A 16,660-nucleotide genomic window follows, 5' to 3' on the forward strand; every position below is an offset into this window, starting at 1 on the left:
GCCAATCTATAAATTTCACTAAATATATAATCTTCTGAATTTACTGTATCAATAATAGCATTAAGGTTCATTTTTAGCCTAAAGTAAGATTAGCAAACAATGAAAACGCTCTGTTCTGACTTCTCAACACACACTACCGTTGAGAAGCACCTGCATGAGTTGGTTTAGCTCCGCAGCAGCGCTCACCCTGTCCTCTCTCTATCATACGGTAGTTCTGTTTGAAGGCCGCTGTTAACTCAGCTGTGCAGGATTTGGCGTTCCCCCCTCACTGTGTCGACAGCATCAGTGAAGAGCTTATCAACTGTGATCCCGGGAAGTGCTGGCGACAGACTCCTCTCTGTGACCAGCAGACAGGGGAGGGTAAGGACAGTGGAGGTGTTACAAACAGGAGATGGTAGAATGAAAAAAAAAATAAAGACGGAACAAAAGATACAGTGTTTAAAAATGAATGAGTGTCACTGTTGAGTTGAAGCACAATAAATTATATATCATAACACACGAGGCTGGAGTGAGAGCGAAAGGCATGAGCACAGCTCTATCGTTTTAATTATTCATTAAGAATACATTTGAAGGTGACAGTATTTTGGATAGAGCTGAGGGGCCGCTCGCAAGTCAGTGGCTGTAAAATCAGTTGATTTCGCCACATTCACTCCTGCAGCCTCCTCTTCATTTTGGGGTCAAACTGCAGCATCTAAAAGGCAGACAGCTGTGGAGAGTCTCTACAGAGGTCTTCTCTACTGTTATCTGGTGATCTGAAATCCTGCATGTGTGCAGTCTAAACTCTGCTGTCCGTGAGGTTATTGAGAAAATTAAAAAAAAACAAAAAACCTGGACCACTAATAAAATCAGGGAAAGCAGCAAGGTTTCCAGTGTGCGGATTTGTCATCACTGTTATGTCACAGAGAGTCACTTCCAGCTGGGCTGCCTCCCAGCAGCAGCGTCAACATCTCTGGTTCATGAGGGCCTGGTACTCCCTCTGGTGGGCGAACAGTCGCAGGAACACTTTGTACTTTCTCTCATAGAAGCTGAGAAAAGTTGGTAAATGCAGACGATAATTACACAGAGATGATGAACAGAACTGCATGTTTCAGTTTTGATTGTGCTAACACATGCAGACTTCCTACATAGTAAAGTTTCCTCATAACTTGAACTTGAGTGTGCTAGTTCAATATTGTACATATTGCTTACTTCTAACTCAACTAATCTATAGGAAAGGGAATTATTAAGGTTATCTGATGTCAATACCATATAGGCTCTGCGCTAAGGTCTGATTGTTCTGATTCTTTAGCAACTCCCTTACTGATTATGTTTCTAATTTTTGTAGGCCTACACAGGCTTTCAGCGTCAATGCAACTTTCTTATTAGCTCTGAACACAGTGTCAATGAAATAAAAGAATATTTCTACAGCATTAGATTTCATTTGGGTTTTCCATTCAAAGAAAAAACCTAAACGTGCGCAGAGTGTCAAATACATTGCATTTCTGGAATTTAAGCCCATGTTTCAAAGAATGATGTTTAAGCATATTGCTGTTTTTTTCCACCCTGACTCAAAATGATCTTTTTTACAGGCATTACAGGCAGCACCACTATCATATTTTCTGTGTAATGAGGCCATGCTTTGTTTTTTTTTCCTCTTGAAGATCTTAATCTGGCTGGTGCGTGCATGTTGTTTGTTGTTTTGGAAACTAGTGAAAGAAAGTTTTTTGAAGGAAATATACTTTTTTATATTAGACTGTTTTCTTTAATTATAGCTGATGTATATTGCAGGATGCATAGCTATAACATAATGTGTGTTTTATTTTGGCTATGCAAGATTAGTAACTGTATTAAAAATAAAATAAATATAATGGTGAAACAAAGTAAATTTTGTTTTAGCTACTCTGTCACTGTCCGTTTAAGCTTTTTTCTGTTTCTTCTGACATTGTTTTCCTCTTTCTCTTTGCTGATCCTGCCCTAATATTAGCCATAATCACAAAATGTGACTCCAAAAAAATGTAAGTCTCTAAAGAAGAATCTCCTCTTGTTTTCTTTTAACTGACCAACGTATGATTCACTGCAAAACTTTGCCAAGAAAAATGTTAACAAAGGCTCCTCCAGTGTATTTTCTGTAAATCATGTCATCCGATTTGGCGCAGAATGGGCACTTAAAATAAATAATAATATACAGTATTGTTGCTGATGGCCTCATTTGCTTATATAGGTCATACAGAGACATTAGTATTGAATTGGAAATGTTTCATGACCAGTTAAAATCTCCTTGTTGTCACTTACTATAAGAATGGTTCATATGAAAAGGCAAGCTGTTGAAGAAGTCAACTCTTATTTTTTGGTAACAATAGTAAATATATTTCATTCTTATTAAACTGACCTTCATATATATTTGTGCTATATAGACGATTAGTGCAACTATGAATTTTCACCACAACTTCTCACCTTTGGAGTTCACGGTCAGGCTGAACAACTTTCCCCACTTTAGCCATTCTCTCCATCGCCTCCTAAAACATGAATCGCAAAGACAAAGATCACTTAATAAATCATGTTATGCACATTCAGTTTGAGTCCAGCCGTGACCCAGTTATAGTATTAACACGAGCCAACCACAGTGGTTTCGGTGTGGCCGAGTTTATGACTAATGCAGCGCAGGGCATCTCAGCTGTCTGAACCAACCAAATGCAGCCAGTTGACTGTGTGCAGCTCAGAGGATCAGACACAACAACTGCCTGCAGTAGTTACGGCTGAAAATGGGTTGACAGGTGCAGCCTAGTCCAAACAATAACGTCTTATTTTTAGTATCTGGCTTAAAGGCTTGCCATTGTCTTATGCTCCGAACCCTGGGACTGAGACACAGAGGGATGATAGCTTGACCCAGCAAAAATATTTAATCATCACTTTATACCTTAAACACACTGTGCACAAATCTTCTATGTGACTGAAGCACAAATACTTTGCATTTTGGTTCCATCCAGCAGATGGAGGCACTGAGTCAGATACTGGGATCCTTGCTGTGTGCATGTGGCTCAGCCTTGAATGGTTTTTCTTTTTTGTTATTTTGAGGTCAGTTTTATTAGACTACAAAATAATAAGAAAACATGTATTACAAAATAAACACTTTTTAAAGGAGCATGCCACCAATTCCACCCATGAAGTTCAATTTTCTCCTCATGAGGAGTATTACAGACTGTGGAAACAACTGTATAAAGTCTTCTGTGGCTCTGGAAATAAAATAATTGTTATTTTGGGTTTGGCTTGAGACTCAAACATTTTAACAGCAAGCCTGCTTTCATATTGGAGGTGTGTGTTTTGCAAAAAGTGGGAATTTAGAAGGCAGAGGCGGTCTAATAAAAGGCGCTATTTAGGATCCACAGTGTTTTTGAACATATACAAGTGTTTTATGCTTTTGGGAACCAAGCTGTTTAAGGATCGGTGTCCACATAGCATTTTTTCCTGAGCGCAGGCGTTGCTTTTCAATTGTTCCCACGTCTAGAGAAAAAGTGCTGCACCCAGCATCTTTTTCTGTGCACCTGCTGTAGTTGAAAATCTCCTTTAGCTCGTGTCTATCCCAAACTGTATGATAAGTTAGTCAGAAACTTCATGGAAACACTGTATGCACTGTAAGCTTGTTGTTAACTGTGTAGTCAACCCTCTGATAACATAGATTAATTTAAATATATTGTTATCATAGAAACAAACCCTGCATGTTGTGCGTCATTAAAAAAAGGGAGTGGCTCTCTCCAGTGCCCTGCCACCACTATTCTGTCAAAGAAAAACATACAGACATACGCCTTAATACCTCTTCCTAACTTAGTTAGCCAGCAAACTCTGGCGGATGGAGTGCAAAAAATTGCACAGATATAAACGCAACATTCATGGAGCCTATAGAGCCCTAATTACACTGAGGAACGGCTTGCTGTTGCTCTGAAAATAGGTTGGAGATGCACAAGGCTTCAGAAAAACAGAGCAAGCTGCTTTTCAAGCAAGCAGCATGTGGATTAGCCTGTTTGCTGACACACGGAGTAGGTTAGGACATCTTTATTGGGAAAAACTAAAACAATGTGGTGGTCGCTCACTTGCATTGTGTCCAGGAAGGGGTATAATACAACATGCACAAAGCAGTGTATTCTGAGGTACAAAACACACAGCACCTCCTTTCTCATGCAATATATAAAAGATATTGGTTATTAATTTTTTTCCCCACTTGCATAAAATAGTTAGTGCAGACATTAAGACGATTTATGTATCTGTATTTCAACTGAAACACGACTACTGCAGATGTGCACCAGATTTCCAAGTGAGTTATTGTTTTAGGAGTAAACACAAAGAAAATTTTGACTAATGACATTGATGATGTTTTTGAGGATTTATGTGATGTTTTTTTGAAAACTAGATCAAACACGTTTGGGAATCTAGTACAAAAAAACATGCGCTTCACATTTTTCAGCTTTTTTATTTGTAACATTGACTCATCAGTAGTTGCCCATGTTGCAATTACATGTGTGAATATTTAAAAACTCATTAAGAACATGTATTTAAAAGCACACAGTGATACTCCAAACTATCGGGGCCGAATATAACCCAAGAATGTAAGTCTAAAAAGCCGTTTCTGCCTAAAACTCTGTCAATTTTCTGACATTATTTTATATACTGTATATGTCAGTGTGCAACTTCACCTGTATGGAGCTGTAGTCCCGTGACGCACAAGCACCCAGGACTGCTGCTCCTATTAACACAGCCTCCATCTGGTCTGGCAACACTACAGGCAATCCTGAAAAAGACGAGATTAAAAAAAAATTATCATTGGATAAAGCGTCCATGGGAGATACTTTTCAACAAAAAAATTGCATAACAATATGTGATAGTAATTGTAGAGAACCTAAAGCTTTTGGGTTACAGTTATTTGATATCTTGGGGTAAAATGTCTATATATCTAAATAGTCATTCACAGCAAGCCATTGTTGTCATTGTCCATTGTTAGCATTTTATACCTGTAGCGTTGGCGTGAATCTGGACAAACAGGGCGTTTTTGCTCAAACCACCACACAGAAAGAGGGTTCTGATGTCATGTCCTGCTTCTTTCATGGCCTCCAGAATATGAAGCGTACCGAGCTGAAACAAACCAGAAACAAAGATAAAAGGGAAGTCGGGCAACTAGTAAACAAATACAACTCCCTTTCTCACTTTAAGGTACAAGGTTGTCCGACTGACACTCAGAGGAAGTCAAATAACCAATAAAATACAGCAGACTCACAGCGAGGGCTTGTACAGTGGCCAAGTAGAGCAGGGCCAAGTCATCCAAGGTTTGGGAGAGCGGCAGTCCGATGACCTGCAAAACAGTTAGGAGCCATTCATGCCAAAATACCTCAGTGCTGAATAATAAGAGATTCACCAACAAAATGGTTGGTGAAGGCAAATGTGTAATTCAGGGTCCGTTATCACAAATTAGCACACTGAAAAATTACAGGATGATGACCACTCCACCTCTGCAGGTTAGTTCAATGAATACACTTTTAAAAACCAATGATTTGATGTGTAACATGTCACATGAAGCCTTGACTCATGTCCCCTCACCATTCCCTTCAAAGTGGGGTCTGCCAAGGGTGACCTGTTCCCGTGGAAGTCTGGCCACACGTGAAGACTGGAGCCCAGCAGGTCAACAGCAGAACCGGAGTTATCCATTAAGCTCAGATGGCTGTTCAGGTAGCTGTAAATATTCTCGCCCGTAACAGGAAACCTGGGGAAAAAAAGCAGTAAGCAAATGAAGTCTGATGAAATAACATTAAAGATGTTTTTGTATGTGTGCTACAGGCTGTTTTTTTTAAAGAGGACAAAGCACGAAAAGCACAGATTTTTATTAAAAACATTAACAATGGCTCGTTAAATGCTTCATTAGGCCACATCTGTGGGCAAGCATGGACAATTGAATAATAAATTACACATTAATCCAGTTGAATAGAAAACACAAACTTACTAAGCTTATAATCTTTTCCAAAGCTTTTCAAACATTATCAAACGTCAGCTCAACAGGGATGACAGCTGCACTAAAACATTTTTGGGAGGAGCAGCAACACTAAAAGCATCAGCTGACCTCTGCCGTGCCTCTTCCTGGAGCTGGGTGTAGGCGGCGTGGCCCTTCACCATGTGGTCGATCTGAGGGAGGAGAGAGCGACAGCTGACCACAGCTGATGACGTAAAGCTTGTGAAACTGCAACTACTGATTATTTTTTATTAGTTTATCAATTGTTTTTGATTATTGGTCAAACATTTCATTTATGAAATATTTACAAATTCCCACATAAAGAGCTCAAAGTGATGTTATGAAAAAGCCAGACTTTTTATGTTGCCAGATGAGTTGCTCACATCTGGGTGTTTTTTCTGGGTTTATTTACAAATGGATTGTTTACATTTTGCATCCAGTTTTCTGCTGCAGCTCAGCAGAAAAGCATGTGAGTGAAATCCTGCATAAAGCTCGACAGTGGACTGACCAGCCGTCCTGTTGCACTCTGTCCTCCCTCGTTGAGCCACAAACCAGGCACCATGGCAGACAGGCAGGGCCCCCACACTCCGGGCACAAACAGCGGCTGCTCGCTGATCTGATGCACAAGAATATATATTAAATGTTTTAGTTGCGTTGTAAATTATACAAAGAGGCCGTTATGGCAGAAATTAAAAGCATACAGAAATACTAGAAACCACAGCTGTTTTCATTGCTCAACAGTTTAACAATTTGGTTCACTGCCATGTGGCAACCTCCAAAAATGAAGCCAGTGTGGAAGTGCAAAAAACTGTAGTTTCTCAAATGGCTAGCTGAAGCTCCAAGAGTGAGTCAATCCCCATAGACCCGTATGTTAAAATGCCCAACTTTATATCAGAAATAAATATGTTTACAGCCTGGTAAAAAAAACCAAACAAAAAAAAACAAACAGTTTTGGTCTCTATAACTAAATTCCCCATTTATGACAAATGCACTGGGGAGAATTTTTAGATCGTTCACCTGTTTGATCGTTATTAAGTCTTGAATGACAGGTGACTGCCGGTCAGGTCAGGTTAGGTGGCTACCACGGCAACAACACTAGTCAGGCTACATAACCACGATGTAATCCTAGTATATTCTTGTAAAGGCGTAGCCATAGCTGCAGCTATTTCAGTGTGTTTTCAGTTCACCAAAGTTAACTGTAACTGTTGTTTGATACTACTACTACTAGTAAAAACATGTTTAATGCTTTTTATGCACTTTTGTAATTTTGACTCTTCTTGTTTAATATCTCTTTTATATTTTTTATTTATTTTATTTGTTTTCCACCTCTGACCTGTTCTGCAACTTACTGCCAGAGTTATGGTATACATGTGTTGTATAATGATTTGATTTGATTTGTGTATATGTATATATGTGGATTTATGTATGTATATGTACGTATGTATTTGTGTGTTTGTATGAGATTATATATGTATTTATATACACGTTTCTCATAAATTGTTTCTTGAATCTTAGCACTCTTGCATGTAAAGCACTTTGAGCTGCATTTTATGTATTAAATGAGCAAATAAAGCTTATTATTACTAAAAGACCCTTTACCAAATCAGATGTTCAGTTTTCCTGGTTATTACATTTTGTTTTAATGGTTTTGAGCCTGTTTTATGCTAGCAAAAATTAACAATGGCATTATCAGAGTTAAGTGTAGCTGTATACGCAGCATGCAAACCAAGCCAGCAGCTGGCTTTGGGGGTTAGCTCCACCCTCTTGTTCAAAAATCTGGCTCCAAAAATTCAAGATGGTGATGGACAAAATGCCAAACTCGAGGTCTATGGACAACTTCACGGTTGCTGCATCCATTATTTTTTACAGTTATTCAGTACTCACAGTTACTGCTGTTGGCCAGAGCAGTCTGGATCATGTAAGTATAATACAATTAAAAAAATCACTAAAAATATGATGCACGTAAAATGATGGAATGGGAAAAATTCAGGGTGTCCCCGTCATCAGCATGAATGGGAAACGAGATTTACTTTTAACAGACTTCATACATGTGTTTTAGTATTAGCTAAGTTTTAAACAACCTCCAAGATCAGGAAAGGAAGTGTGCAAGTGTCAGAAAGGTCTTCATGAAGCTCAAACCATATCTATAATATATTATGTTTCAGAGCACTTTTCAAAAAGTCATGTGAAATGTAGCAGTAAACCGCTCACCGCCATGTGACAGGTCGACGTCCCACAGATCATCGCCATACGTGAAGTGATCGGCTGGTCCTCACAGGGCAAGTGAAAGCCTTTTACATCTGCACCTATCACACCTGGAAAGAGCAAAATGACACATTTTAATCATATTTTGATAATATCGGCATTTTTATTTTGCAAGGAAAAAATTAATCGTATTTTTAAGTTCACAAAACTCCTGCTGGAGCCCCATCAAGCGACAAATCACTGTGATTTGCAGATAAAAAGCTTGAAATCCTTTTGAAGTGCTTCTCTAACTTTCACACTGAATTCAGCAGTGACACTAACTGCTGGAATAATGTTTGTCAAGCTGGTTTGAGTTTAAGGTGGAGGGTTCATCTGTGCGTGGGGGCAGAGGGTGTGCTTCACTATGACATGCATCACTACTAAAAGTGCAGAGTGTTTTAGCCTCCGACCGATACAACAATGTGTGATAGGCAGAGGTCACAGTGGGAGGGCAGAGGTCAGAGTTCATGAGCAGTTTATCTCCCAGAACAAAACCAGATGGTTAGGATATCTGAGCCACAGCACTGGCTTACTGCTGCTCGGAGGCTTACAAACGAGCACGCAGATACAGTATAAAGCAATATATAGCAAACTATGAATATGTTACATTTACACATTATTATGTAGTGGATATGTTAAAACTTTAAGTTTAACCTGTGGTTAGGTTTAGGCACAAAAACCACTTGCTTATGGTGAGGAAAAGTTTATCTTTTGGCTTAAAATATTTGGTTTTGGGGGCACTATCCAGGAAAGAAAAGCAGTGATGTCTCTGTAAAAAAACGGCCTTTTTTGTGGTATTTTTCTTGCTGGAAAAAGAGCGACGGGTCATTAAAAACACTCCTAACTGGGGGCTAAAAAGCCACTAGAAACACAGCAGCTAAATTACAATTAGTTTGTTTTTTGGTGGTCTTGAACTGTCTGTAGTTTGGCAGGCCAACCACCATCCACACACCCTATCAATACTACAATACCATTTCACTTCAGAAACAATGATATGATGCATGTGAAATGTGCAAATGTAACATATTCATGGTTTGCAGAAATGTACATGCCAACATTTTCCTCAGTTGACTGGGCTGCATTTACTGCAAAAAATGAGCCCTTTACTTTTGGAAAAGTATACTAAATTTTATGTTTTTGCACAAGAAATATCCTCATTTAACCAGATATGAAGTTTTTATGTGTTTATTTATGTTGCCCAGGGGATGAACATCTTTATTTTTGACACTGAAGGGGGTTCAGCTCACACTCGCCCAAGACCAAATGTCAGCTTTGGACATACACATTAAATTGCCTGCCTCCTTCCTCCCTTTTGAACTGCCAACGTCTGGCAGGATATCTTTTGTATCTCATCGAGTTACACATATATGTATGTATTAACTTTAAAGCTGTGTGGAACCTGCAAAGTTACCTCATGTGGCAAAAATAATTTATTTGGAAACAAGACTGGTTCAATTAACAAATTCAAGATGTAATACCAAGGCCTCCAGCATGAGCATCAACGAGAGAAGCACCAACTGCAGTTCCTGGCTCCAAACCCAAATCTGCCGCTGCCTCCTGGGTGAGGCCGTCTCCCAGTGGGCTCCCTGGAGAGCACGTCATGCTGCCTGGATGACACAAAACAGCACAGCTTCATGTTTAAAGAACTCCTGAGTAAAATGTGTGGTTTTCTTCTAAGTTTTCTGATTTTCTTAGAGCACTTACAACATAAAAATATATTACAATCTTGTTTTGAATGTCTTTTACCTATTTTGGAAAAGTTGTTTTCTAGGAGATCCTCCAGTCCAATGCTAGTCCAAAAACCAGCATCCCATCCCTCTGGAGGACAATATGTCCATTTACACACCAGAGTACATAAAGACCTGTGAAACATTACAGAAAAGTGATAGTAGTACACCATGGAAACACAGGTGAAGGCTACAGTATCAAAACCATAAAAGACACATATCTTTAAGATCCCCCTGCTTTAGAGGACAGCTCATGTCTTTCTTTTATACAGACGTTTGATACAAGGATAGAATTTAAAACAGGACGGCACAGTTAACACCCTATTATGACACTGCAGTCACCAACAATGTGAAGGTCACTGTAACGGTGAACCCTTTTAATCTCAAATTCATCTATTTAACACATTACTAATGTAAATAATTAACAGATGAAGGTTAAAACAATCAGACAGTCACTATGACCATCATCCAAAAAAGCTCACCGTGTCAAAGAGCCGGTTGCCTTAAAAGACAGGAAGTCTGGAAGGTCGAAAAAGTGGGCAGCTTTGTTCCAGCAGCTTTCTTTTAGATTCTGGTTAAAAGACAAGAGACATATGTGCTAATGAATCCCAAATTAGTGAGTAAAAACAGCACATGCATTTATTGACATATCTTAAAGCAACAGTGCAGATTCTTTTAATGGGTTTTTAGAGGAACTTATCCAGTGTATGAGCTACAGAAGATGGCAGTCAGTCAGTTTCGGAAAGCAGACAAAAGTATCACCACAAATATGAGCAATACACTGCTGTGGACAGAGGCAGCAATAAAACCAGTTTTAGGCACCTAAAACAATAAATGAAGGGAATGTTCTCTGTATTTTGATTAGTTTTAACACTGAACATCAGTCAGCCATGTCAAACAAGGAACTTAAGGGCCGATTACACCATGATGTGTTGCTAGAAAAGCGTCGCAAGCAAAACAATTGTTTCCCTATGGTACAGTGCGCCTGTTTGGCGCTCCGATCTTGCTGCTGCGCGATGTGTTTTTTTCTGGGTTTTTTTGGGTGCACAGAAAAGTATTTTCAACTTTTTAGCTCAAGACGCGGAGTTGCACTGCTCGCCAATGTCACCTTTGGTCAAGCACACGCAGCCCCTCTCCAGGCGCCTCTAGCTGTTTTTCAGGATGGGCTTTCAAGGAGTTTTTGTAGCGGCCGCGCCTTTGTGCGATGGGTCTCGGTGTTTTCGCCCCTATAGGCAGTTATAACATCTATGCTCTCTTCAAGGCCACCAGGCTCCTTTGACTGTAATTTTACCTTGCAGAACACAGGAGCTGCTGGTCTACTGCTGCCTCGATCCATTAGTTTCTTTGTGTTACAGTGTGAATCCAAACTAACGCTTTAAAACATGAAAATCATACAATAACGCAAATAAACCAACCGATCGAGGCAGCAGTAGACCCACAACTCCCATGTTCTGTGAGGTAAAATTGCTGTTTTTTTCAAGGGGGTCTGGCGACTTTGGAGAGCATAGATAATATCTTCATTTCCCTGTCTGAGAAGACTGTCTGACAGCACGGTAAAGCCATGAAAATATTCTAAATACAGAAAACACTTAAACTTATATTGATTTTTTTATGTGCATAAATATGGTTTGATGCTGCCCCCATCCACAGCAGTACATTGCTTTGCTTCCATGGTGGTACTCCTGCCTGAGTCTCCAAACTGGGGAAGTGATGTATGTAATATGCTGTCTATGGGTAAGTACCTCTTACAACCACACTTCAAAAAATCCAATATCTCTTTAACAATAAAAAGCTTTCAGGAAGCTTCCATTTATCAAGAAAAAGACTGAAACACCAAAACATCACCACACACATGCTGACTGGCCAATACACACGGTGACTATAAAACACCGGTGGTCCTTTGGTGACCTTGCTCACCTCTCACCTCTTTGAGCCAGAGCAGTTTAGGGGGTTGCATCTCTGGTGACATGACCCCCCCCACCCTGCTCAGGACCCGGTGGCCGGTGTTGGTTATACGAGCGGCCTGTTCTTCAGCGCGATGGTCCATCCACATCACCACGTTCCTCTGTCTGTCACCTGGGAGAGGCAGGAGAGCGAGGGGGAATATCAGCTTTTAGGACTAAATAAACTGAATATGACTAATTTAATTTTAAATTTAAACTGGTCTATTAAGAGCTGACAAACAAAACTCTGACTGCTATGTATATATGTAATTCCATAGGCAGCATGTAATAAGTCATTTGACCCTTTGAAACCTGAGTAAAATGACTTGATTTCTTTCAAAAGCATTGCAAGATGGAAATAAGCAACTTGATAAGGAACGGCTGGAAAAATTGGCATGAAAATAGTAAAAAGTTACAAGAAAATTACAAGAACATAAGTGAAAAATAGTTGAATTAATAAAATAAATAAATAAAAATAATTTTTTGAATGACCTTAAGAAAATTCTTTAAAAAGAGAGACAAAAGAGAGTGTGACATCACTTTAAATGTATAATTATAAGATTTATATTTTCTGTACCCTTTTCCCTTGTTTTTATTTTAAATCTAATAATCACCCCCAGCTAATTTTCAGGTCATTTATTCCCCACCATTTACTTTCTTTTTGTTGCAATTTGCACAGCATTTCTTGCCAAGTTGGCCATTGCATTTTCCCGTGTTCTCAAAAGAAGTCAAACCAATTTTCGCAGGTTTCAGCGGTTTAAATGCTTGTGAAAGGCACCCCAGGAGTTAAAGGGTTAACTTGGGTATCCTGACCCCTGGAGCATCTTGCTCAATTGGAAAAAAAACAAAAAAAAAACATGAATCCTTACTTATCTAGGGGTTATGTTCAGTAACTGACCCTGAACTCTGACCTTGCTGTGGAGGAGGTGGTTTTACTTTCAGGGATCAATGAAGTATCCTGTTAAATTAAACAACTTGTCTCAAGAAAAAAATCAGCAACTAAAAGGCTCAGCACTAAAAGTGCTCCTACAATCCATTCTTTTTACAACCTGAAAATTTTCCATCTGCATTTCAAAAAGCAGAATTAATTCCACCCTTAATAACCCGTAATCTGAAGAAAACGTACAGAAAGAGTACAAAAATGGTGTTTTCAAAATAATTCTTCATGAAGCAAGCAATATGAGAGATGTGGGAAGTCCAAATGTCAGGACAGAAATGTCTCATTTACCATCCTGACTGACGGCCACAGGCTGGAAGCTTTGGTCCAAAACCACAAGTGAGCAGGTGGCATCAAAACCGATTCCTCGTACCTGAGTCTTCTCTACACTTTGGGTTACTCTCTGGAACAGATATAAAATATTGTCTGAGATTACATCACTGCTTATACTTATAAATAATATCTGTGGAGTGATTGTAAGAGGTTATGTACACTATAAATTAATTAGCAGGCACCATGTCATGGTTAAATGTACGGTGTGTGTTACCGTGACATAATTACAATGACTGGAATGAGCCCTCATTCATTTTCACAAATGATCAGCATGTTTGAATAACCCTGAAACAGATGTACTTTGCCCTTTCAACAAGTTATTCCTGACTACCTTTGCAGTTGCAAGGTGGTATGTGAAAAGACCGTGAAGCAGCTCAACCAATTTGAAAATAGAAAGTAGAATTTGTTTAAAAAAAATAAAATAAAATCACATTTCACAGCAAACAAAAGTACCCTTACAGAGTTACGATCTGGTGTGAAACTGAGAATTACTAAATGTATTACTACTTACTGCTATATGAGCTAAAAAACAAATAATGAATTGATTTTAGATAACATTTAGATAAATAGTTAAAATATCAGCTAAATGTAATTGATAAAAACGTGAAATAGTAATGTTAGAGTTAGCTAAAAGTAATGGATAAACCGCTGCAATGGTTAACCTACCTTAAAGTTAATTCATCATGTTTAACAGTTGGCGTAAAATAATGGATAAAGTGTTTGAAATATTAGCTTAAAGTAATAAACTACTGATATAGATTCAGATTGACTTGCGGCTTATCATATTAAAAATACAAAAAGAACAAAATCTTTAGTGCTTTAAAGTGCATCGTAAATACACTAAAAGCTATATTTAATTAATGTTGCATGAGATATTAAAATGAGTAATTATCATACGAACTACACTAAAAACCTAAATCAAAAGACTTTATAATCATAATAACAGATTCTAAAAATATGCCAGTAAGCTTTTGGTGCCATTCAACTGATAGAGTCAATATAAATAATGGGGTCTAGCTATAAGACACTGTTAAATAGGGGCCCAGCTTTGTACTCTCTCCAGTGGTTATTATGGGAATACAAACTTCACCAAACTTGACCTTAAAAATTGCACATCTTGCATGAAAAAATAGCTGACAATGTATATTTTTGTCTTGTGTTACTTCACATATACATAAAAACAAAGTGTAATGAACACATTTTGGACATGGTGACTGGGGTCTGGTCTGTGATGGGGTACTTAAGTGTATCTGATCGCACAGGTTGGGTGGTAAAAGTTTCAGTGCTCTGAGGTTAGCCTACCTTGACAACGGTGCAGCATCTGTCCCAGATCTCAGTGGAGGACTGGACATAGTGGTCAGACTGGGGCTCCCAGATGCTGATGGGCTCCTCTGCTGTACTCTTCAGCAGACCGGCCCTGGTCACCAGTGCAGCCCTCACACTGGCAGTACCCACGTCCACCCCAATATAATAAACCTCTGCCATGAGGAGGCGAGCTGAGAGAGGAGGAGGAGGAGGGGGAGCAGAGAGAGGAGGAGGAGGGGGAGCAGAGGACCCACAGGTTGATTATTAACCAGGTTACACTGTCAGTGTCCACATTTAATAAACTCTTTCCAATAGCTGGACGTAAAACAGACATTAACGCAGGCATACCGTACATTTAATTTCAAATGGATGATTTGTTTGTGTTTTCTCAGCTGAATGTGATAACGCTGCACGTCGTTACAGTGCAGCAAAGAAACCCAGATTTTCCACCAATGATTCACACAGAATAGCATTTCAAATACACATCACAGACGCTGTCAGACACAGGCGACGTTTGTACACCAACTACAATAAAATCTCAGGACCTTACCGGCAGATCAAACTCTTATTTCAGCGCTGAAAACATCACTCAGAGTTTGGGATAAACGTACTTTGTGCTGGAGACGGTGGCTGCGACGGAACGCGAAAGCAGCCAAAAAGGGTAAAGTCGAGTTTTTGTTTTTTTTCTGCTGAGTCGTGTACGGTCCAAGGCAGATCCAATCAGCACCTCGAAATGGTTAATTTAGTGTCTCTCTATCTCTCTCTGTGTCCTTTCGCCGTTGTAGACTAATGTTTGTAAAGTCCAAGCAGAATATTCTCAGACAGCTCCTACATTTTTTTGGCAAGGAGTCCTAGCTTGGGAGTGTTTAAGGGAAATTTTCAGACCAACTCTGAGTAAAAAGAAGGTACAAAAACGTAATTTTGGACAGGACATTTTGACCCCTTGCTGCATATACTTTTAAAAAGTATAGTTGGTTAATCACAGATGTGTCCTTTTGTAAGCCTGCAAGGTGTGGACACCCGGTGGACATGATATGAACTGTATCACAATATGAGACTGAAAGTAATGTCTTTATTAGTGTGATCACTCTGCTGATGGACAGTTTAGACAGACGCAAGTCATCAAAGTTGCACTGTTGCATCTTTTCAGTTTCAATACATATTAATTGTGTGATCATGGATGGATAACTGTAGGGGCCTACTGGGCACAGGGCCCAAAGTGTCAGGGGTCCTCCCTGGCCTTAACCTGCAAAGTGTCCCTCACTGCACTGGAAAGCTTCAGTGACAGACTGCTTCACCCAAAGTGTGTGAAAAGAAGTGATTCCTCAGGTTCTTCCTCCTTGCTGTTGTCAGCATGTTCAAAACCAGCACTGCTTCCAGTAGACCGCACACACCAAATGGACTATTTATCACAATGTGCAATTATTTCCATGTGCAATTGGTGTAAATATTAATTGGTGTAAAAATTTTTGAACTGTTGAGTTTTGCGTCTTGTTTATTTTACTACTTATGTTGTTCTTTTGCTGTATTTATCTTGTACATACTTTGCTGCTGTAATAATGCAAATTTTCCTGCTATGGGACTATTAAAGGATTATCTTATCTTTAATTTGCATGTGCCAACCAGGAGGAGACTCAGAATGACCCCAAAGAGACACAAAGACCAAAAATAGATGCAAAGATGCACAAAGGATGCACAAAACAAGGGCAAAAGGATGCAAAACGACTATAAATCCTCTGTAAATCTAGAAATCATCTAAACATTGTGTGTTACTGAATTCCACAATGTTAATAACGTGGCACATGGTAAGTCATTAATCTCGCATGCACAATGCAAGGGTTATGCAGCTAACTAAATAGTATGCACTGCAGCCATCTTTATTTATTTGAAATTCGCCTGTGCTTTTCCTGCTGGGACGTGTCAAAATGTCCTCTGTCAAAAAACTTAACTACAGTAGTGTAGTTTTGCAAAATGGGCGTTGCAGGGCCGGCTCTATAAGCTTAGTGCCCTCTATTTTCTGCGCCCCCAAAATGTATATATATATATACATATATATGTATATACATATATATATGTATATATATATATATATTTTTTTAAATAAACGAGACAATAACAACATAAACATTAAATGTCCTGCACAAAAACTTACAGCATTTAGTGCATTTTTATTTCCAGAAAATATACAAGAACTGTATTA

The 16,660-nt window shown here is 39.1% G+C and overlaps 1 protein-coding gene across 1 annotated transcript; it reads right to left on the reverse strand.

The window, feature by feature from the left end:
- Positions 1-509: 509 nt before the first annotated feature.
- On the reverse strand, positions 510-15,165 carry fggy (FGGY carbohydrate kinase domain containing). The gene is made up of 16 exons (XM_042498195.2): positions 15,011-15,165; positions 14,458-14,651; positions 13,114-13,225; positions 11,867-12,018; positions 10,425-10,513; positions 9,962-10,077; positions 9,694-9,822; positions 8,183-8,286; positions 6,480-6,587; positions 6,083-6,144; positions 5,566-5,728; positions 5,246-5,320; positions 4,983-5,103; positions 4,668-4,762; positions 2,434-2,495; positions 510-1,025 (listed from the first exon to the last, which is right to left on the reverse strand). Exons 2-16 carry the CDS (start codon positions 14,638-14,640, stop codon positions 941-943), a joined length of 1,656 nt encoding a protein of 551 aa, XP_042354129.2. The 5' UTR covers positions 14,641-14,651; positions 15,011-15,165; the 3' UTR covers positions 510-940.
- Positions 15,166-16,660: the final 1,495 nt, after the last annotated feature.

The sequence above is a fragment of the Plectropomus leopardus genome, chromosome 12 (assembly GCF_026936395.1).
Source record: "Plectropomus leopardus strain MGB_pleo_1.0 chromosome 12, ASM2693639v1, whole genome shotgun sequence".
NCBI classification, from domain to species: domain Eukaryota; kingdom Metazoa; phylum Chordata; class Actinopteri; order Perciformes; family Serranidae; genus Plectropomus; species Plectropomus leopardus.